The sequence below is a fragment of the Pleurodeles waltl genome, chromosome 8 (genome assembly GCF_031143425.1).
Source record: "Pleurodeles waltl isolate 20211129_DDA chromosome 8, aPleWal1.hap1.20221129, whole genome shotgun sequence".
Lineage (NCBI taxonomy): Eukaryota > Metazoa > Chordata > Amphibia > Caudata > Salamandridae > Pleurodeles > Pleurodeles waltl.
In genome coordinates, this window is record NC_090447.1 from 596,806,164 (window position 1) to 596,830,003 (window position 23,840).

At 47.8% G+C, this 23,840-nt stretch overlaps 1 protein-coding gene across 2 annotated transcripts in view; it reads left to right on the forward strand.

Annotated features, from left to right (window-relative positions):
* The window catches only part of GAS6 (growth arrest specific 6), a 333,398-nt gene that overhangs the window by 153,956 nt on the left and 155,602 nt on the right, over positions 1-23,840 (forward strand). For both annotated transcript variants that reach the window (XM_069204632.1, XM_069204633.1), the window contains exon 6: positions 1,386-1,508. In XM_069204632.1, coding sequence (XP_069060733.1) covers positions 1,386-1,508 — 123 coding nt within the window. The remainder of the gene's footprint in view (positions 1-1,385; positions 1,509-23,840) is intronic.

Consider the following 23,840-nt stretch of genomic DNA (forward strand, 5'->3'; position numbering starts at 1 on the left):
GAATCTTCCACATGTCTACCCCCACCCTTTTCCCATTTCTCTTTCCTCCCTGCCGTGTTGCTTATAACATATCTCCAGTCAAGGGCCCTGTCCCTTCAGTATCCCCAAATCCCTCCCCCTTCCTCTGCAATAGGCTCCACACAGCCTCTCTCTCTCCCCTCTCCTGCCTTCTCCCACCTCCCCTTCCTCTGCCCTTGGAGGCTGAGGCCCCCGCATTAAGCGAGGCCCCACCCCTCTCCAACTTGACTTAGCAGGGCATGCAAGACTCGGCTGCGAACGCCCCTTGCTGACCTGCACCAGATACTTCTTCCTCCAGGCGCTGCTTCTGGGAGCAAAGGGCCTCACCACCACTCACCATGGCAGCGTGAGTGCCCTGCGGGCTGCTTTGTTACACAAGGCCGCTCACTAAAGACGGGAGCGGCCCGTGCACTTACCTGTCCACCCATATGCTCCGGGTGCGGCAGCCAACATGCAAAAACCGCCACTGCGACTCCAGCTGTTGCACGCCTCGAAGGCCGCGCTAAAGGAGGCGTATGTGACACATGATCGAGCCGTCCTGCCTCCTCCAGCAGCTGCATGGCCTGACGCACCTTATCGTCTGCTGCCCTCATCAAAGTACAATTGTTGTCTAATTAATGAACGCCTAATTAAATTCTACGCACCTAATTAAACTAACGCCTCACTAGATATGACGGACAAATTTCGAAGGCCCTGACTGATGTCCAGCAACTGTGTCTCCTCATAAAATGGTGGGAGGGGACAAACATGTCAGCATATATATCCCTTACCCCAGAAAATAGCTCAAGGAGCCCAAAGCAGCCCAAGCAGTTCTGGACTTCTCCATTTCCCCCCAAGCTCCACTAATACAGTAAGTAAAAAGGAGTCCAGTTTGACACCAAAGGTGATAGATGAAAACTGCATCAAAGCATGGTGGGGATGGTGTTACCATTAGCCTGCGTCGACCTGAATCTGCCATTTTGGTCAGTAAAATATAGTTTCAAGAAGTTGTAGTCTTGGCAACTTTACTAGAGAATTGCTCCGTTGTTTAACTAAGGCAGGTTTTCATACAGTCTAAGGATGAATCCTCCTGTAGTAAGAATTTTGCAAGGTCTGAAATGGTTCCCCGAAAGTCTTAACAGTCATCTTCCTGTTTAGTTTGCATTTTAGAAACTGATACATTGGGACTCCCGTATACAAGAACTTTAAGAACTCAAGAGATTACACAGTGGTGACCAAGCCCTTCAAGTGGCATAGCAGGTGTTACCAGGACATCCTCCTCAGATTGTGATGTAAACCAATATTGTTATTGCATGTTTTCAGATGCATATAAAACATTTGTTCCTTTGAGTTACTTAACAAAGAGAGTCATTTGATCTCTCTTGCAGATAAAGATGAATGTTATGTGAAAAATGGAGGCTGTAATCAAATCTGTTTGAACAAACCCGGCAGCTACTACTGTTCGTGCTATAGCGGCTATGCACTGCAGGCGAACAATAGGATTTGTGAAGGTAAGATGAGTGAGCTAATTTCAAGAATTGTTTTTTTAATATTCCAAATTCGTTTTATTCTAATCATGAAAAGTAAAACAAAATCTGAAATTCTGATGCTCACTGTTTGAGTTTGACTTCAGGAGTATGCCGGTATTTCGTTTTTTGTTCATTAGACATTAACCAAAAAAGTGACCTGTATATACTGATCTGTGAATGTTTGCACTTGGCTTAGAAAGTTACTCTGGCACTATTAGAATGGGTTTATGATAGTGATGGCTAGACTGGGAGGATAGTAACTATGCATGCATAGCTTCTGATGAAAAGTCAGGTCAGTGACCTTTTCCGGACAGATGTCCCCCTAAAGTTACATGGAATTCAAGTGGTGGTAAATTCCAGAGCTAGGAGAACTACACTGAGGATGACGGCCTCCCATCTTAATCATATGCTGATGTAAGAACCTTGTATTTCTAGATTTCATTTCCCCACAGATCTAAGTATCAATATATGTTAGAAATGACTGGTTAGCAAGAGGTCCAACCGGTTGTGTTCAGCGCAAGCTCTCAGACTGGCTCCACCATCCTGAAAATTTCTGCCACCCTGGCGATCCCACAGCACCCGTGACCCCCTTCCTCTGATGTGGGGTAATGGCAGCAGATGATCTGAGGCCCCCTTGGGTGTGATTCTGGTACCTGCGAGGCCTAGATGTGTCCTGGGCCCTGACTCCCATGGAGTGTTATGCCGAGAGGGAGACTGGATAGCAGACTAAGTGAGAGGATGACCCATCACTATAGAGGGTGCCCTCCGGGTGCCCCCCGTGCACAAGCTGTTGGAATTGGCATGCGCCTGATCCAGGCCAGAGTGGTGTCCTTGTGACCGGAGTACAGGGCTCATCTTCCTAGGCGGCACCAAAGCTGTGTGCGGAGTAGCTGCGCTGCCTGCGGGATTGGCTCCCTGCCCGCTGCAGACTTGTCTGTGCATCACCGCTGAGGAGGACTGTTGCCACAACGCTGTTCACATGGGCCATAGCGCTGCGACCGCGCAACAGAATCAGTGCCTCACTCATGGTGGTATCTGCTGGCTAGCTGAGTTGGCTCCCCTTCCTGCCCTGAACAACTCTCTGGGGCATTTTTTTGCAGTTACTTTTTGAGGTGCAGAGTGCTAAGGCTGGTCTGGTGACAGGTGGGGCCCGGGCGCTGGAGCCCTTGGAGGCACAGAGGGACTGCCTTCCTGTGAGAGGGGAGCAGAGAACGTCAAAGGTGGCGCACTCTCTGTGAAGCCCAACCCCCATGCCCTCAAGGGTTACTGTCTACACACCTGAGGAGCTCGCAAGTGGACAGGTGAGGAGGCTGCTGTGGAGCTTGCTGGTGGGGCCCCTGACAAGGGTCTGAGCAATGCTGAGAGGCCATGGTCTGGGCCCACATGTGATTTTGGTACAAGAGGCTGCTAATTAGAATACTTGACGGGGTCCTCTCACTGTGGGCCCTTACTTGACGGGGTCCTCTCACTGAGGGCACTGACTTCGCCACATCAGGAGCAAGGACAGGTGTGAATTCCTGGGGGTGGCACGGCAACACAAAGGTTTGTAGCCCCTTGATTCCTTCTGGTTGCTGACCTAGCCAGGGACCATACCCCTGTGGGGAAATAAAATATTAGCGGCTTACGGACAGGCCCCACCCGACATTTGGCATTGCCTTTCCAGGGTGCAGCTCCTACATCGGGCTCCTGGGTGGTGTGCGGGTTGAAGAGTGCATCCCCAGGGGGCCTGCTGTGAGTTGACGGGCCATACTTACTGATTTGCTTGTGGGGTGGGGCCTGGATGGTGGAGATCTACTCTCATCCTCGAACTGTGAACTTCAAGGATTGCCCATAAGGGGGTCTCTCCTCACCTGTGCACAACTGTGGTTCAAATGGCATATCCCTTGCAGTAACTTTGGTGACCCTGTGTGGAGGACAGCACACTTGCATCAGAGATGGAGCAGGGTGCAAGATCACCTGGGTGGGGGCTTGTGCCAAGGCCTCCAGGGGGCAGGAGGGGCCCAGAGCAATCTGCCTTGAACGGGACGGCAGGAAATTAGGTACACTTGGTTAGGTCCGGAGTACAGTGATTCACAATTCATTTATATATGCCCAATAAACTCACAGCCTGTTTGGTATTGCTCTTCAATATGGGCAAGGACAGGGCACCTAGAAACATAAAAGGATTGATCAGTTTACAACTTCTGGGGTGGGCAGGAGCCAACAGACGGACGCCGCTACGGGACCAAGAGAAGTTTCAGAGCCCATGGGTTCCCAGATTCTGGTGGCAATCGAGTCTTCAAGCAAAGATTGAGGCCACAGTAGTGGATGTTAATCTACTGTGGACTGACCTGCACAAAGTGGCAAAACGATCAATTAAAATGGAACAGGTTTCCAAAATGCAGGAAGAGCTATTCGCATTAAAGACCGTGGTGGCCACACTTGAATCCCATGCAAAACAATTTGCAACCTGTGCAGACGATGCGGAGGGACGCTCTCGAAGGTGCAACCACAGGTTTTTAGAGCTCCCCTTAGGCACGGAGGGGGTTTGCCCCGGGGTCATTTCTAGAGGACTGAATCCATACAGCACTCCCTAATGTGAAACAGTTGCAGCTCTTTATAGTGGTTAGGGCCCATAGAGCACTGGCTCCTCTGCCACCTTCGGGGGTAGGCCTTGAACTATCATAGCCAACATCCTTAATTACAAACTCTGTGACATTATCCTGCAGGAGGTGCACCGTATTGGGGACCCTATATTTCAGAATCATACCATCCGCATATTCCCCGCACCCACACAAATCAACAACTACGACGGACATTCAGTGGTGTAAAACAGAAACTGAAAGCCATGGGATGGACTTACATGCTGCTTTATCTGGCAAAATTGAAGGTGCTTCACAATGGTCGCTTGCACTTTTTCACCTCAACAGAAGACACCTGGGTCTGGCTAGAAGTTCAGGGAAATGATCATATACCCACCCACGTGTCAGCGGAGTGGCTACGGAGGCTTGGAGTCACCGGCAGAAAACCCTGGCTCGTTTTAACTCCTTTGTGAAACGTTATGGGACCCATACTCCTCTCAGACGGATGGGTACACATATTGCGATGTTACAGGAGACACACTTACTGGAGAATGCAGCCCAAAAATTACAGAAAATATTGAGGGGGTAACTTCATTCATCCACTTACTCATCTTATGCTTGGGGGGGTTCATTTGTATAGCACCCAGAATCCCATTCCAACTGCGGGGTTTTACAGCGAATGTGGCAGGTCGGTATGTGTTCTAAATCGTATGTTAGATGGGAGTGAGACATGCCTTCTTAATGCATATGCACCTTACACAGATGACACTGAGTTCCTTGGTGCACTCATGACTGGATTGGTGTGCTATGTTGGAATGCCCATGGTCTGGGCTGGGGATTTTATTTGTGTACTAGATGCACAACTCAATAGACATCCTCCCAGCTTGGGCCCGAATCCCCAGATGGTCACAAGCCTCCGTGAAACAATGACCAGGCTCCAGCTCCTAGACATCTGGTGGAACCTTCATCCCACCACTAGGGTATTCTTCCATTATACTCCCACACATAAGTCATACAGCCACCTAGATCAGTTCCTATTATACAATGATGGGGCTTTGAATGTCCAGTAATTTACGTATCAGGTATGATTCTTGTCTGGTCATGCTTCGCTAGAATTATACGTTGGGGTGCAGGAGTATAGGCCCTAAATTCCACTGTGGAGGTTAACACTGGGATCATTGGGAGACCCTGAATATAAAGTAGAGATGCAATTGGCATTACAGGGCTATTTTGATGTCAACTGGAATTCCACAGAGGCCCGTGGAATGGAATAGGGAGCACCGAAAGTGGTTATTAGGGAAGAGAGCCTTAGCAAAACATAGGGCACTCCGAAGAAAATGGAACATGAGCTGAGTGATGGGGAGGAATCCCTTCTCAGGTTACAGAGTAGAGTGCCTGGGCAAATAGCCAAGGATAAGGAGCTGGTGGAGGCGTAACGACAGGTTGCAGCTATCTGGTACAGATTAGACTGCCACATCAGAAGAGGTTACAGACAGAGATTGCATAGGGAGGGAGACAAGTCTGGCTGAATGGTAGCCTGGCTGCTTAAACATGTCTAGACAACCACTACCGATCGTCTAGACAAAGGATTGGCAATAGGGCAGGTGGCAAACAACTCACTGTTTCTTGAACACCTTGTGAGAGTGTACATGGCTCCCATAAACAGTGACGCCCCAACGCACTGACAGACTTCCTAAACAATTTGGAAATCCCCGACTAACGCAAGTTCAAATGGAGTGACTAAAAGGTGAGCTTCATTGTGAGAAGCTGCAGGAAGCGCTCCATAACATGGCCAGGGGAAGGTGTCCAGGACCGAATGGGCTTCTGGATTTTATCAAGTGAACTCTGTGTCCCTACTTCCCAGGTTGTCCGAGAACCTCAGGGAGGTGCAGGCTGCTGGCACTTTGCCATCGCATATGAGCAAGGCTTTAATAATCATGTTCCCAAAACCAGGGAGGGATCCCATGGAGTCCGGATCTCACGGCCACTGTATATGGTCAATGTGGACGTTAAGATAAAAGCAAAAGTACTGGTATCACAATTGAGCAGGGTGATTACCCACATAATACATAGAGATAAATGCGGATTCATGTCTGGGAGAAGCTCGCACAGTAACCTGCATACGTTATCCCATGTTTTACGTGCAACCAGTGACATGGTGATGAACACTCACTGGTCACATTAGACATGAAAAAAGCTTTTGATGCCTTTTCCTGGGAATACTGAGCTTTTTATCATGGATCTGACTAATGTTTGTGGAGCCTAGGGCAAGGGTGCGCACGGGTGAGTGGTGTCCAATGCATTCCCTGTGGAGAGAGGGACTAGGCAGGGGTGCCTGCTGTCGCCGCTCCTTTTTGCACTCACAATGAAGTCCTCAGCAATACACTTAAGTTCTGAACCGCATGACTAGGGACTACAGGTGGGGAATGTAAAGCATGTGGTATCTGTGTATGCTGATGATACCCTACTGTATTGAATGTAATGGAACCAGAGCGCGCAGTCGATCTTCTTTTGCAACTTATGTCTAATTTTATTGTAGCATCTGGCTTGTGGGTTAACCCACCAAAAACGGTACTCCTCTAGTTGGTATCCACGATTGGTAGAGGGGAGGGGGATTCTCCCAACATTGGGTCTGCAGCGGGAAACGCAGCACTTTCACTACCTTGAAATGCAAATAGCTCACAACCCACACCAAAAGTATGATCTAAATATGGGGAGAGTGCTTGATGGTCTTATGGCATTGGTTCAGTTTTGAAACACATAGCCACTCTCAGTAATGGGTAAGGTGGGATTAAGTACGATGGTCTTATTACCTCGATTCCTCTACACTATGCAGAATTCATTCTGCATTCTGCCGCAATCCCTCTTCCGTAGCCTGAATATATTGCTGATCGCATTGGTGTGAGAAGGGAAGCTCAGCAAGGTCCGCCTGGAGATCCTCAAGTTGGATCTGACAGAGGGAGGCCTAGGCCTTCCAGACCTTAAGTTATATTACTTTGCTGGCCTACTGCAGTATGCCACCTTGTGGGGCAAAGCTGGTTCCAATTGGGAAAAGTCACTGCTGGAGGGATTGGTACCTATTGATGACCTCCCCAGTCTGCTCATGCGGGCTCACAGACTTCCAGTTGGTACCTCCTTTATACTCTTGCTGGTTGCTCAGGCATGTGATACGACAGTCACATGCACTCTGAAGCGAGCACCTTATGCTGAACTCCTCCCCATTTGGTGGTTGCCCCCATTTTCACAGATGCAAAACTCCATGGATGTCACACGTTGAGTGGAGGGGGATGTCAGAAGGCTGAAGATCTATACTTGAATGGCAGATTTATGACAGTCTAAGAGGCAAGAACACACTTTGGAATAGATCCGGGTGAGTTTCTGCAGTACGCATGTATAGCCTGGATGGTATGGGAGATTTGGCTGGCATTTCCTGACGAATCTAGTGAATCAAATATTCTGAGGGTAATGTTGGATCCTGGATCCACCATAGGTATTATCTCCCGGCTACATGCTGCCCTAAAAGGTGATAGGTTAACAGACTTGACGTCACTGAGGGACAAATTGAACGAGGAACTTTATTTTCCTCTGACTAAAGGGGAACGGAGGCGCACCAGAACACTAGTTCATGAGGTTGCGAGCAACGCAAGATTTAACCTGATGCAATTCTATGTTATAAGGAAATCTGTTAATAAAATAAGACAGATGAATTTGACACAGTAATATAGGTCTAATTGATTTTCAGCTGGGAACAACAGGCACTCTCAACATAGAGGCCATGACTGAAGTTCAAAGTTCTAGTTCACAAGCAGTGGTATTTATACTGTAAAAACCACAAAAACTACGCTGACAAGTTCAGCATTGACATAAGCAAGAACAAGCAGTATAGATAAGATATTAGGGGAGAGGTACCTCTCGACGAGCACATGCACGATTATTGGTCGCCTCATGGGTGGGTAAGTAACATTGACGTCATTCAGAATCTCTATCTTTCTGCAGGACAAGTGATTATATGTTACGTGATGCTCACGGTAGACCTGCCTTGTGCAAATGCTTATCTGACCCTTACACAGTCCCCTTCACCAAGATATGAATGACTTGTGGTTTTTAGGACCCTTGTGCTAAAGCAGGATACACCCTTTTGTTCTACCCTGTTCGTGCTAAGTGAAGATTTTGAAAGCGACAGTTGGTGCAGCTCCAAAGAAAAACTCTCGTTCTAATGTGGCTTGGGCCTCTTGTGTCTTTCAGCACAGCTAACTTAACAATGCAGCATGTGTATAAGTTTCCTAAATAATAAGTGTTTGTTTGTCCTAAATCTGACCTGCCTTTTCTATCGAACCCACAGTCTGTCTTTTTTTTTTTAGCATGTCATGTATTAAGCCTTTTACTACTTACATTGGTTTACAACTATCCCTAGCCTAAAATGTTTGTATTGGGGTTTGGGAACTTATGTTTGTATGTATGTGATGTATATGATGTGTTCCTATTCTTTCTACATCATCTATTACCTACATAGAGCGTATTTGACCCCGAAACGTCTGCACAGAGTTCACTCTGGCTGTAGAAGGTGCCAGGTATCGCCAACAGATTTTGTACATGTTACATAGGCATGCAGCATAGTGGAACGCTTCTGGGTGGCTGCAGTGCGGGAGCTGCAGAGGGTGACCGGGGTAATAATAAACCTATTGATGCGTCATTGTTTACTGGGGCTGCTTCCATTTCCAAACAAAGGTGATAAAAGGAAATATTGATTCGCTCAGTTGGGGCTGTTACTAGCCAGGTGCAGAATTGGTATACACTGGGCTACTCAATCGTCTGTCGGTGAATAGATGGACAGCGGATTTGTCAGAGTGGGCAGTGGCAGAGGAGTGTAGGCTCAGGAGGGTGAGTTTGGATGAACGTTCTTAAAGAGACCTAGAGATCTGGGGGCACTGATAGACAAGTTGAGAAAGGATAATGGGGTGGTGGGGGGATGAGATTCAGGCCGGGGTTCTCCTGTGCCCATAACCGAGCATGCCGACGCTTGAAGTGTGGACTCTGCAGTTAATCCTAGTGTAGCCAATAGCACACTCCTCTCCCCAGAAGTGGACATTGGATGATCCTGGCTGTGATTGTGTTATGGTAAGCTGCATAGGGGTGAACACAGACATGAATCCTAATTGGGTAGTGAAGGAGGCTTTGTAGTTCTCTGTTGCCAATTCTCCTTTCATTCGCCGGGGGCCTCTTTCCCTCTTACTCCCACTGCTGATGGCCACACACAATGCTTCTTCGGTTTCCTCGAGCCCGCCCCGATGTCGCTTTAGCCTAATATCCTTCTCCCGTCTTCCCTACAAAGTGTTGGGGTATTACATCTTTGATGCAATTTCTTCCTAGTCTGTTAATGTATGTTTCAGGTATATACTGGAAATGTCAGTATGTTACACTGTCATTTCTTATGCTGTTCTGAAAATGTGAATAAAGAAATTAAAAAATAAATAAATGACTGGTTGGAAAATTGGGTTTCTATTACAAGTACTTCCATTGAGCAGTTTGAGTAATTAGTTATTTTGCAAGTTTTTATTTTGACACTTTCAGGTTTTGTAGTAACGTTTTTTTTCAATTTAACAGCTCATGTGGCAATTGCTTGTCATGAGCAAGTTTTTCTTCAAGCCTGTTAGCAGGGTTTGCATTATTTGGAGGACTCTGGACCTCACAAGTTTCCTGTAAGGTGCATTTCATGGGCAATTTTAAAGTATGCAGAGAAAATGTGATCCCCTCTGTAACCTTTTCAGCAAACGTTTAGTGCAGAAATTAAGACTGTGCTTTATTTTTGAAGCATCTTTATCATATGGCTTAGTTTGTATGCAGATAGCTTAAAGTTTGTAGCCCTTTATAGCACGTGTGCCTCCTCGACCCTCATGTAATCAGGAATATGGCATGTATCTCCAATTTTTTTCCCCTAGGACGTGGAATGGGTTCAATCTGTGGTAGGCACAGGAGTGCCCACAATCTACTTCTCTCGATAAGCCGTACAGAATTTAATCTCTCTTTACAGTAGGTTTTTAAATTTTTGCTCACTTATTGCTTTGAAGCACAAGAAGACTAAGGCCCTCCTTACAGCCCTGTCAGTCGGTGATAAAGTGGCGGTAATACCGCCAACAGGCAGGCGGTGAATACCGCCAAATTATGACCATGGCGGAAAGAGCTCAGACAGACAGCCGTTTTAACACACCGACCACCAGGGCGGAATCAACAAGCACCACGGCGGTAGCCACCTACAGCCAGTCAATGTTCCGCCCACCGTATTAAGACAACCCAATCCGCCACCTTTTACGGGGCGGTACCAACGACATCAAAAGCCTGGCGGAAACACTGCACAGAAGGGAAAGGACTCACCTGTGGAGTCTCGGGGAATAACCATGCCACCATGGAGCCTGAACTGCATATATTCCCAATGCTGTTCTACGTCCTGCTACACCACGAACACCAACGACTGCGAAGACGACCATGGTGAGTATAGCCGCCTAGCACACATGGGAGAGGGGGAGGAAAAAGAGAGTGACACACACACACTCGCAACACCCCCACCCCAACACCATACACACAAGCAGATGCAGTAACATAACATATACATCTCTTACCCCTCTGGAAAAATTCAAGGACAACACGAACAGATAAAAGCGAGTGTAATCAGATACATAAAGTAGTAATACTTGCATCCAATCTAAAATTATATACATAATTACAAATCAAAGGACACTGCCCAGTCCTCAATGTTTGTGGGCCACAGGGGCACATCACAAAGTCCAAGCCCCCACTTGACTCCTGCAACAACGCAGAGAAAACACAGCAGGGGCATCAGTTGGAAAATAGGCAGGCACCTCAGGGGGATGTGGAACGGGGGGTGGGCACCTCAGCCGGCAGATGGAACAACGCACTGGCCCTGTAGGGGGCAACATGCCCTGTGCTTGGTCCTGGGGAGTGCAAGGCCACAGTCTTTCAAGTGGGTAACTTGCCCACTTGCTCTAGAGGGGGCAACATGCCCTGTGCTTGGTCCTGGGGAGTGCAAGGCCACAGTCTCTCAAGTGGGTGATTTGCCCACTGGATCAGGAGGGGGCAACATGCCCTGTGCGCTGTCCTGGGGAGTGCAAGGTCACAGTCTTTCAAGTGGATGACTTGCCCACATGCTCTGGAGGGGGCAACATGCCCTGTGCTTGGTCCTGGGGAGTGCAAAGCCACAGTCTCTCAAGTGGGTGATTTGCCCACTGGATCTGGAGGGGTCAACATGCCCTGTGCGCTGTCCTGGGGAGTGCATGGTCACAGTCTTTCAAGTGGGTGACTTGCCCACATGCTCTGGAGGGGCAACATGCCCTGTGCTTTGTCCTGGGGTGTGCAATTTCACAGTCTCTCAAGTGGGTGATTTGCCCACTGGATCTGGAGGGGGCAACATGCCCTGTACGCTGTCCTGGGGAGTGCAAGGCCACAGTCTTTCAAGTGGGTGACTTGCCCACATGCTCTGGAGGGAGCAACATGCCCTATGCTTGGTCCTGGGGAGGCTGGGGTAGGTGGGTGTTTTACCCACTGGTTCTGGAGGGGGCATCGTGCCCTGTGCTTCTGATCCTGGGGAGGATGGGGTGAGTGTATGGCTTCTCCACTGTTTCTGAAGGGAGCATCGCGCCCTGTGCTCTTCATCCTTGGGAGGATGGGGTGAGTGGATGGCTTCCTCACTGATTCTGGAGGGGGCATCGTGCCCAGTGCTCTTCATCCTGGGGAGGATGAGGTGAGTGGGTGGCTTCCCCACTGGTTCTGGAGGGGGCATCGTGCCCTGTGATGCAGGTCTTGGTGAGTGCAAGGTCACAGTCTCTCAGGTGGGTGTCAATCCCACAGGAATTGCAGGGGCAGCCCACACAACAGCCCATGGACGCAGGACTACACACTGTCCGGCGGTGACAGCTGCTCAGTGGTGGTGATGGTGATGTTGCCGCAGATTGTGGGGGAAGCTTCTGCCCATCCCCTGCCGCCTCGGACAGCTGCCCACTGGTGGTGCTGCTGCTGGTGGTGGTCGTTGTGGGGGGAAGCTCCTGCCCATCCCCTGCAGCCTCGGAAGGCTGCCCACTGGTGGTGATGCTGGTGCTGCTGCTGCTGGTGGTGGTTGTGGGGGGAAGCTCCTGCCCATCCCCTGCAGCCTCGGACGGCTGCACCACCATGGTTGGTGGTGGGAGCTCCGTCTGAGTCCCAGCATCAGGCCCCTTGTCCTTTCTGCCTGCGGGTGCAGGCCCCTTGCACTTCCTGGCAGCAGCTTGGGATGGCTCCTTGTTCCTCTTGGCAGCAGCTGGGGATGGCTTCTTGCTCCTCTTTGCAGCAGCTGGGAATGGCTCCTTGCTCCTCTTGGCAGCAGCTGGGGATAGCTCCTTGCTCCCCTTGGCAGCAGCTTGGGATGGCTCCTTGCTCCTCTTGGCAGCAGCTAGGGATGGCACCTTGACCTTCCTGGCAGCACTTGGGGCAGGCACTCTTTCCATGTGGCTGCCTGGTGCCCGGGATCCCTTCCCACCACGAGTTGCTGGGGACACTACTGGGCCCGTGGACTGGGTGGCTGAGGTGCATGCTGTGTTTTACACACCCTGGCCAGACGTGAAGGATGGGGGGTGGAGGGGTAGGGAAGAGGTCAATGGTGGAGAGGAAAAGCTGCTTAGGGACAGTGGGGCGGGAAGAGGGAGAAGGTCTGGGAGTGGAGGAAGAGGGAGTGGTTGTAGGAGGTGTCTGCTGTATTTGGGTGCAGGTGCATGGGCTGGATGCTGTTGTGAGGTGGATGGCTGTTGGGTGTCTGAGTGCGTGCGTTTGTGTACTTTGGAAGGAGGGGGCACAGACACAGTGGTAGAGGACACAGGGGACGTGTGCATGGCTGTTGGGGTGGTGACTGCCAGTCAGGTGTGTGTTCTGATAGGTGTGCTGGTGATGGAGGTAGTAGATGAGGATGTAGTGCATGTAGGTGTGAGTGTCGGCGTAACTGGGAGGGAGGTGGAGCAGGAGGAGGAGGAGGGGGCCACAGTGGAGGCAGTGGATGTTGGTATGTCTGCATCTGGATGGTGTTTGTGTGAGTGCCTGTGGGATTATGTGTGGTGCCTGTGTTTGCCTGTGCCACTCTTGTGTGTTGTCTTGTGTGCATGCTCGTCTGCCTGTGTGTTTGGGATAGGTTGAGGTAGAGGGGAATGGGATTGGGTAGAGGAGGTTGGAGGGAGGAGGGTGGAAATAGGGACAATGACTGCCGTTAGAGAGGAGGCCAGAGCCTGGATTGATCTCTGTTGGGCCGCCAAGCCAGTGTGAATGCCCTCCAGAAATGCATTGGACTGTTGTGTTTGGGCTGCCAGCCCCTGGATGGCATTCACAATGGTTGGCTGCCCAACAGAGATGGAACGCAGGAGGTCAATAGTCTCCTCACTCAGGGAAGCAGGGCTACCTGGGGCAGGGCCTGAGGTGCCTGGGGCGAAGGAGATGCCCACCCTCCTGGTTGAGCGGGCACGGGCAGCTCAATGAGGGGCTGCTGGTAGGGCGGTGCTGGTACGGGGGTGGCGGCTGTACCTGTTGCTGGGGTGGGCACAGGTGTGTCCGCTACCACCAGGGAGCTCCCATCGGAGGAGGTATCCGTGCCCGAACTGTCCCCTCCAGTCTCTGCCGTGGTGCTTCCCTCGCCCTCTGTCCCACTGGTGCCCTCACCGTCCGTGTACTCTGCCTCCTGGGTCCTGTGAGATGCGGCTCCCTCTATTGCCGGTGCCTCTGCTCCTCCACCAGATGATGCTAATGCACATAAGGATAGTGTTAGAAATGGGGTTTTTGGTTGGCAGTCAGGTTACCCCCTGTCCAAGCAAAAGCCCTCACTCTAGTCAGGGTAAGTCGCACACAATCCAAGATTATCCTGTGCCCACCCTCTGGTAGCTTGGCACGAGCAGTCAGGCTTAACTTAGAAGGCAATGTGTAAAGCATTTGTGCAATAAATCATACAATACCATAATATAACACCACAAAAATACACCACACAGTGTTTAGAAAAATATATAATATTTATCTGGGTATTTGCAGGTCAAAACGATCAAAGATGCAATATGAATTTGTAAACATATCACTAAAAAGTGATATAAAGTGTCTTAAGTCTTTAAAAAGCAAACAAAGTCTCTTTCAAGCACAAAGTACCTGGTCTCTGGTGGAAAATCTCCGCAGAGGGCCGCAGAAGAGGAGATGCGTGGAAAAATGGTGTGTGTGTCGGTTGCGCCCCTTCGCACACGGACTTGCGTCGTTATTTTTCACTCGGGGAAGACGTGTGTCGTTTTCCGGCACGCGGACCGTCTCCTTCTATGGGTCGCGGGGATTACCAGATGTCCCGGGTCTGTGCGTGGATTCTCCTGCTTGTTTTCCGGCTGCGCGTCGTTCCGCGGGGCTGTGCGTTTAAATTTCACTCTCACGGCAGGCATTGCGTCGATTTCTCCTTGGAAGTCGGGCCGCGTTGTCCTTGCGGGGCCATGCTTCAAAGTTTCGGTCGTCCCGAAGGCGTCGCGTCGATCAGCGTCGGTGTGCGGCGTTTTTCTCGCCGCGAAACAAGCTGTGCGGCGAAAATTCGGCGCACAAAGCGTCCAAATGAAAGAGAGAAGTCTTTTTGGTCCTGAGACTTCAGGGAACAGGAGGAAAGCTCTATCCAAGCCCTTGGAGAGCACTCTTACAGCCAGACCAGAGTTCAGCAAGGCAGCAGGCCAACAGCAAGGCAGCAGTCCTTTGTAGAAAAGCAGACAGGTGAGTCCTTTGAGCAGCCAGGCAGTTCTTCTTGGCAGGATGTAGTTTCTGGTTCAGGTTTCTTCTCCAGCAAGTGTCTCATGAGGTAGGGCAGAGGCCCTGTTTTATACTAAGTTGTGCCTTTGAAGTGGGGGTGACTTCAAAGAGTGTCTAAGAAATGCACCAAGCCCCCTTTCAGTTCAGTCCTGTCTGCCAGAGTCCCAGTAGGGGGTGTGGCAGTCCTTTGTGTGAGGGCAGGCCCTCCACCCTCCCAGCCCAGGAAGACCCATTCAAAATGCAGATGTATGCAAGTGAGGCTGAGTACCCTGTGTTTGGGGTGTGTCTGAGTGAATGCACAAGGAGCTGTCAACTAAACCTAGCCAGACGTGGATTGAAGGGCACAACAAGATTTTAGTGCAAAGAAAGGCTCACTTTCTAAAAGTGGCATTTCTAGAATAGTAATATTAAATCCGACTTCACCAGTCAGCAGGACTTTATATTACCATTCTGGCCATACTAAATATGACCTTCCTGCTCCTTTCAGATCAGCAGCTGCCACTTCAACAGTGTATGAGGGCAGCCCCAATGTTAGCCTATGAAGGGAGCAGGCCTCACAGTAGTGTAAAAACGAATTTAGGAGTTTTACACTACCAGGACATATGACTACACAGGTACATGTCCTGCCTTTTACCTACACAGCACCCTGCTCTAGGGGTTACCTAGGGCACACATTAGGGATGACTTATATGTAGAAAAAGGGGAGTTCTGGGCTTGGCAAGTACTTTTAAATGCCAAGTCGAAGTGGCAGTGAAACTGCACACCCAGGCCTTGCAATGGCAGGCCTGAGACAAGGTAAAGGGGCTACTGAAGTGGGTGGCACAATCAGTGCTGCAGGCCCACTAGTAGCATTTAATCTACAGGCCCTAGGCACATATAGTGCACTCTACTAGGGACTTATAAGTAAATTAAATAGCCAATCATGGATAAACCAATCAATAGTACAATTTACACAGAGCATATGCACTTTAGCACTGGTTAGCAGTGGTAAAGTGCCCAGAGGTCAAAAGCCAACAACAACAGGTCAGAAAAAATAGGAGGAAGGAGGCAAAAAGTTTGGGGATGACCCTGTCAAAAAGCCAGGTACAACAGATAGGATGACAAAACAAGAAAGGGGGGAGAGTGACAAAGGATACACTTGGTCAACAGCTGCACCAGCACTACAGTTGGCGTACACAGCACCCTCACACACAGGGAACAGCCCTAAGCACTATGCATGGCACTACCAGTAACAATGCTAGTCACCAGGACATGGGGAGGGACACATACCGCCCACTGCAGCATACCTGGGACCCACAGACCCCTGCCTAGTAGTGGATGCCTACTAGCTAGGTTGGAGGACTATCACATCAGAACCTTGCCCAACATGGGACCTACACTGCAATGTAAACCCTGGCCTAGGGGCCCCCACAGGCACACATCCCCCACCCCGTTACCACCCCACCAGACGTAAGTAGTAATGATGGGCACTGAACTCACCCCCTTGTTGCTGCTGTGATGACCCCAAGCACCCATCCAGCTCCGGATAGGCCACCGCCAGTATGTGGGCCATCAGGGGGTCAGGATTCGACGGGCACCTCTTTCTCGTTGGGAGGCCATCCCCAGCTGGGCCTCCGCCGTCTTCCGTGCCCAGCGTCTTAGGTCTTCTCACCGTTTCCGACAGTGGGTGCTCCGCCTGCCGTAGACTCCCAGGGTCCGCACGTCCTTGGCGATGGCACGCCATATACCCTTCTTCTGATGGGCACTGACCTACAGAGGAAATATACACAGGGAAAGGTATTAGTTAGACCGTCCTGCCTGTTACACCCATGGCCCACCATAGCCCTCCCATCCCTTTACGCACAGACATGGCCCAGCATGCATGCTGCACGCTGCCCAGGGCCCATCCACCAACCCCCCTACACAAGACTTTCACACACACCACTCCATGCATTCATGCCCCAAGCATCGTGCTCACAGTGTACTCACCTGTTGATCTGGAGGCCCATACAGCAGTCCGTATTGGGGTAGGCCCCCATCCGCCAGTCACTCCAATTCCGCCAAGGTGAAGGCAGGGGCCCCTTCCCCAGTCACACGGGCCATGGTAGGTTTCAGACACAGGTCACAGCAGCACATGCAGTGTAGGTCCTCTCCTGTTGAAGGTTAGGTAGCAAATGAGTGAACAGATAGAAAATGGCGGTAATGTCCGCAGCGGTGCATACCGTCACCGCTGGCGTAATCACCATTGGCCACTTTAACCCATAGGGCCCAATTATAACCAATGAGGAGTTGCACAGCAGTTCCTGACCGCCTCCCACAACAGCGCACGAAGTCAGCGGAATTACCTCACATCTGTCCCTCCATACTGGACAGGCCGACGCCATTTCAAGGGGGAGGGGCGTAGACCATGGATCCTAACTGCGTCACAGATAAAAATTGTACATTCAAGACATATGCCACTAATACATTAATGAATCACATCATGCATTGAACTGTAGTGGCTACAATGTACATTTTAGGACTGGCTCCTCACTCTTTTGCCCCACAGATTGCAACCCTGCGGATGAATAGGAGATGGAGACATCGACCCGTGAACAGACCCCTGGTGGACTTGGCAACAATGGAGGACAGGCACATTATACTCACCTACAGACTTGACAGGGCCACAGTCAAAGAGCTGTGTCCCCTATTGGAGCCTGACCTGATATCTGCTATCTGTCACCCCACTGGGATCCCCCCTCTTGTGCTAGTGCTATCAGTGCTCCATTTCTTGGCAACTGGTTCTTTCCGAGTGACAGTGGGCTTGGCAGCAGGAATGTCACAGCCAATGTTCTCAATAGTGCTGACCAAAGTGTTGTTTGTTTGACAGGTGCATTGTCCAAGGGGGCATAGAAAGGGGAGCAGTGGCAGTTCAAGGTGGACAGGGTGACAGAGTGAGACACAAGGGTGAAATTCAAGAGGGTCTTTTTTCCTGGCGGTGGTCTTGGCAATAGCCTCTGGCTTCTATCTGGATCGCAGGGAACTTTTACGGGTGGTTCTCCTTCTGCAGGGGGGGGGGGGAGGGGGGTGATGGTGTCCTGTTGGTCCTGTGGCGGGGCCTCCTGTCCAATAGCGGCAGCGGAGGTGGAGGGCTCTTCTGATGTTTGGCTAGTGGCAGGGGCCCGCTGGTGTGACATTGCCTCCCTCATAATGTTGGCCATGTCTGCCAGCACCCCTGCAATGAAGACCAGGGTGGTGTTAATAGCCTTCAAGTCCTCCCTGATCTCCTGTTACTGTCCCTCTTGCAGCCGTATGTTCTCCTGCAACTTGTCCATGATCTGGCTCAGCGTATACTGGGAATTTAGGTCAGTTCCCAGGATCCCGGTGAGTGCCTCCTGGAGAGTTGGTTCCCTGGGCCTGTCCTCAGCTGGCGCGCAGCAGTCCTCCCAGCTTCCCTGTTTTCCTTTGCCTCTGTCCCCTGAACGGTGTGCCCACTGCCACTGACCCCAGGTCCTTGATTGTCTTGGGTATGGGGGTACCCTGGGGACCCTGTAGTGGTAGACACACTGCTGATTGACGTGTCCTGGGGACAGACGTATGGGCACGCTGGGTAGGTGCTGTGGTGGTGTTTTCTGAGAGGGGGAGGCTCTGTGGTGGTGTGTGACTGTGCCTGGGTAACCGACTGTCCGGAGGTCCCTGATGGGTCAGGTTGGTCATCCAGATCCAGGCGAGCAGAGTCGCTGTCATCACTGTGGCCTCTTCTGTAGGGGGACTGGATGTTGCTGGCACCTCTTCTCCAGTGACATTGGCTGGGATACCTGTGGGGATGTATATGCAGTGTTATTATTTCTGTATGTGACATATTCTGCATGGGTGGGTTGCCCTCTACAGTTGTTATTGCCCTGAAAGCTTTTCCTTGTGTGAGTTGCTATGTGGTGGGCTAGGCGATTCTTCAGTGTGCATGCTTTAGTGATTGGTGTCCATGCAGGTCTGTGAGTGGTGTCCGTGCATTGGTGGTGCATGCTGGACTTGGCATTGGGATGAGTGGGTTGTGATGGTGGAGTGTGTGGGTAGTGGTGGAGTGATGGGAGTGAAGGTGGGGGTATGTGATGGCATGCAGATAAGGAAGTGATAGAAATAGAGAGTTGACTTACCAGAGTCCAGTCCTCCTGCTACTCCTGCCAGGCCCTCAGGATGCATGATTGCCAAGACTTGCTCCTCCCATGTTGTTAATTGTGGGGTAGGAGGTAGGGGTCCACCGCCAATCCTCTGTACTGCGAGCTGGTGTCTTGCAGCAATGGAACGTACCTTCCCCCGTAGGTCGTTCCACCTCTTCCTGATGTCATCCCTGGTTCTTGGGTACTGTCCCATGGCATTGACCCTGTCCACAATCCTCCTCCATAGCTCCATCTTCCTAGCAATGGATATCTGCTGCACCTGTGCTCCAAATAGCTGTGGCTCTACCTAGATGATTTCCTCCACCATGACCCTTAGCTCCTCCTCAGAGAATCTGGGGTGTCGTTGTGGTGCCATGAGTGTAGTGTGTGTGAGGGTGTGTAGGGTGATGTGTTGGGGTGTGTGTTGTCCGGTGCGTGGGTTTAGGTGATGGTGGTATGTAGCTCTGGTTGTGTGAGTGGTCTTGCTGTCTCTCTCTGGTGCCAGTGGTTTGTAGCCATAAAGGGTTGTGGGTAATGTGGGTGTGTGTTTTATAGTGGGGTGGGTGTGGTGTGTATATGGGTGTCGGGTGTGTGCTGTTTGAATTGTCCAATGTGGTGATGTGTTGTTTGAGTGTGTGTATTTTGAGCGCAGTGATATGTACCGCCAATGGTTTACAGTGGTTGAATGTCTGCCGAGGTGATTCGTGGGTCATAATGTGGTGGGCGTTGTTCTGTTGACGTAACGGTGTGGGTTTTGGTACCGCCAGTTTATCACTGACCTTTGGTGTGGCGGAGCTGTGTCTGTGGCTGAATGGAGACAGATTGGTGTGTGTGTCATAATATGATGAACGGATATCCGCAGCGGTATGTTGGCGCAGTCAGCATGGCGGTAAGTGGGATTTACCGCAAATGTCATAATGAGGGCCTAACTGTTTATTAAACCTGGAGATGTCACCCAACCTCTAGTGTTGCTGTAGTATAAAGATAGCTTAGAGTGCACAAAAACTGATAAAAAGTGTTTTCTTGGAAACAAGGACTATGATTATCGACATTTTGCTGACATCTCTAAAAGAACGTTCTTTGTGGTAGTACCATAAGGTAGCAGATTGGACTTTAAATAGAAAGCCTCCCAATCTCAGATGTAGGACTGCTCTTAGTTCTCAATAACTTGTTAGAATAGGGGTTTAAAGAGTGCCGGTACTGTCAGCTCTGACGTAAAGAATCCAACTTGACTCCTAAAATTCATTATAATGCGGACACTTACCTTCTTCTTGCCATGTATCGCTGATTTAAGTAAACTAAGAACTTCTAGTAATGTACTTGAAGCTTGATCCTGGATACCTTTAATCCCTCTTGTTTCAGTGGTTGAAGTTTTAGATTAATCGTATGCTTCCCACTTTGCCAGAAGAAGTGTTCTATGTAGACATTTATCGGGAGGTGCATGGTGGAAACTCAGAGTACTGAAGTCCAGAATATACCTTTTCTTATTCCAAATCAAAGCAGCATTGGTAAAGCCAATATGTTTGGCTTTTAAGGCCTGTTGAATTTGCTGGTGCCTGTTGGCAGGTCTGTTTATTATTGGCAAAAGATCTTGTAGAGCATGGCCCAAATATACATTAATAAATAAATCAATAAAAGGTGCCATGACACAGCTGCTACTGGTGGCCATGTCATTCTGTAGGTGTGTGCATGCATGATAACATACACACAAGCATGAAGTCCCTATGAAATGAAGTGGGAGCTATTTTTTATTTACTAATTAAAAATAGATCTGTATATAAAAAAAGAAATTGAAGTAGTGAGAAAGCACTTTTTTAAAGGCCAAGGAATGGCAGCAATATGCTGCATGACCCTCCCAAAAAACAAGCATTTGCAAAGCAATCAGTCTTGCATTTGCTGGAGAAGAGCAATTGACATAATTGACAATGTTTTTATTCTCGTGTTTTGGTTTGGACAGGAGTGAATGTGCGTGGTGTGGCGTGGAATTATGTAGGGTATGTTGTGTTATGTTATGCAATGCTATGTTGTCTTGTGTTATGCTATGATAGACTGTTTTCTTATGTTATGCTATGCTGTCTTATGTTTTCCTATGTTGTGTTATGTTATGCTATGCTATGGTATGTTATGCAATTTTGTCTTATGTTGTGTTGTGTTATGACAGGCTATGTTGTCTTATGCTGTGTTATGCTATAATAGGCTTTGTTCTCTTATGTTGTGTTATGCTAGGCTATGTTGTGTTATGTTGTATTATGTTATGCTATGTTGTCTTGTTATGCTATGCTATGTTGTCTTATGTTATGCTGTGTTATGTTGTGTTATGCTATGTTGTGTTACGTTATGCTTGCCATGTTGTGTTATATTTTGTTATGTTATGGTATGTTGTGTTATGTTATGCTGTGTTGTTATGTTTTGCTATGTCATGTTGTTTTATATTGTTATGTTATGCTATGCCATGTTGTGTTATAGTTTTTATGCTATGCTGTGTGGTGTTATGTTATGCTATGGTGAGTTATGATATGCTATGTTGTGTTATATTGTGTTATGCTATGTTGTGTTATGCCATTTGTTGTGTTACGTAATTATTATATATTGTGTAATGCTATGTTGTGGTATGTTGTGTTATGCTATGTTATGTAGTGTTATGCTGTGTTATGTTGTGTTATGTTATGTAGTGTTATGGTATGTTATGTTGTGTTACGTTATGCTATGTTGTGTTATATGTGTTATGTTATGTTGTGTTATATTGTGTTATGTTATGCTATGCTGTGTTACATTGTGTTATGCTATGTTGTGTTATATTGTGTTACGTTTTCCCATGCTATGGTTGGTTATGTTGTGTTATGTTATGCTATGTTGTGTTATATTGTGCTATGCTGTGCTATACTATGTTGTGTTATGTTATGCTATGTTGTGTTATTTTGTGTTGTGTTGTGTTATGCTATGTTATATTGTTATGTTTTGCTATTCTGTTATGCTATGTAGTGGTATGCTATGCTGTGTTATATTGTGTTATGTTATGCTATGTTGTGTTATGTCATGCTACGTTGTGTTATGCTATGCTATGTTGTATTATGTTGTGTTATGCTATGATATGTTGTATTATGCTACGTTGTATGTTATACTATGCTATGGTGTTATGTTCTGCTGTGTTATGTTCTGCTCTGCTATGTTGTGTTATGCTACGTTGTGTTATGTTATGATATATGTTATGTTGTGTTATGTTATGCTGTGTTATGTTAAATTGTGTTATGCTATGCTTTGGTATGTTATGCTATGTTGTGTTATGTTGTGCTATATTATGCTATGTTGTGTTATGTTGTGTTCTATCATGTAATGCTATACTATGTTGTGTTATGGTATGCTATGTTGTGTTATATCATGTTATGTTATATTATGTTGTCTTATGCTATGCTATATTTATGTTATGACATGCTATGTTGTGTTATGTTGTGTTATGTTATGCTATGTTGTGTTATGCTATGCTATGCTATGTTTTGTTGTGTTGTGTTATGCTATGTTGTTATGTTGTGTTATGTCATGTCTTGTTATGCTATGCTATATTGTGTTATGCAGTGTTGAGTTATGCTATGTTGTCCTATGTTATGCTGTGCCATGTTGTGTTATGTTGTGTTATGCTATGTTGGGTTATGTCATGTTATGCTATGCTATGTTGTGTTGTGCTATGTTATGTTGGGTTATGTCATGTTATGCTATGTATGCTATGCTATGTTGTGTTATGCTGTGTTGTGTTATGTTATCCTGTGTTGTGTTGTGTTATGTTATGCTATGTTGGGTTATGTTATGCTATGATAGGTTATTTTATACTATGCTATGTTGTGTTATATTGGGCTATGTTACTCTTTGTTGTGTTATATTGTCTTATGCTATGTTGTGTTATGTTATCCTATGTAGTGTTATATTATGCTATGCTGTGGTGTGTTATATTGTATTATAGTATGCTATGCTGTGTTATATTGTCTTATGTTATGCTATGCTGTGTTGTGTTGTGTTATATTGTCTTATGTTATGCTATGCTATGCTGTGTTGTGTTGTCTTATGTTATCTTATGCTATGTTATGCTATGCATTGTTGTGTTATGTTGTGTTATGCTATATTGCGTTACGTTATGCTATACTGTGTTATATTGTGGTATTTTATGCTATGCTATGTTATGCTATGTTGTGTTATGTTATGGTATTTTGTGTTATATTGTGCTGTGCTATGTTCTGTTATGTTATGCTATGTTGTGTTATTTTGTGTTTTGCTATGCTATATTGTGTTGTGTTGTTATGCTATGTTGTGGTATGTTGTGTTATGCTATGCTGTGTTGTGTTATGTTACGCTGTATTTTATATTATGCTGTGTTGTGCCATATTGTGTTATGTTATGCTATGTTTTATATTATCATATGCTATGTTGTGCCACATTGTGTTATATTATACTATGCTATGTTATTTTATGTTATGCTATGCTGTGTTACGATATGTTGTGTTGTTTTATATTATACTATGGTGTGTTATGTTGTGCTATGTTGTACAGTGTTATGCTATGTTATATTATGCAATGTTATGTTGTGTTAAGTTATGCTATGCTGTATAATGTTATGCTATGTTTTATCATGCTATGTTATGCTGTATTATCTTGTGTTATGCTATGTTGTATTATGTTATGCTATGTTGTTTTGTGTTATGTTATGCTGTGCTATGTAGTGTTATTTTATGTTATGCTATGTAGTGTTATGTTATGCTATGTTGTTTTATAGTGTGCTATGTTATATTGTGTTATTTTATGCTATGCTAAGTTATGTTTTGTTATGCTATGCTCTGTTATATTGTGTTATGTTA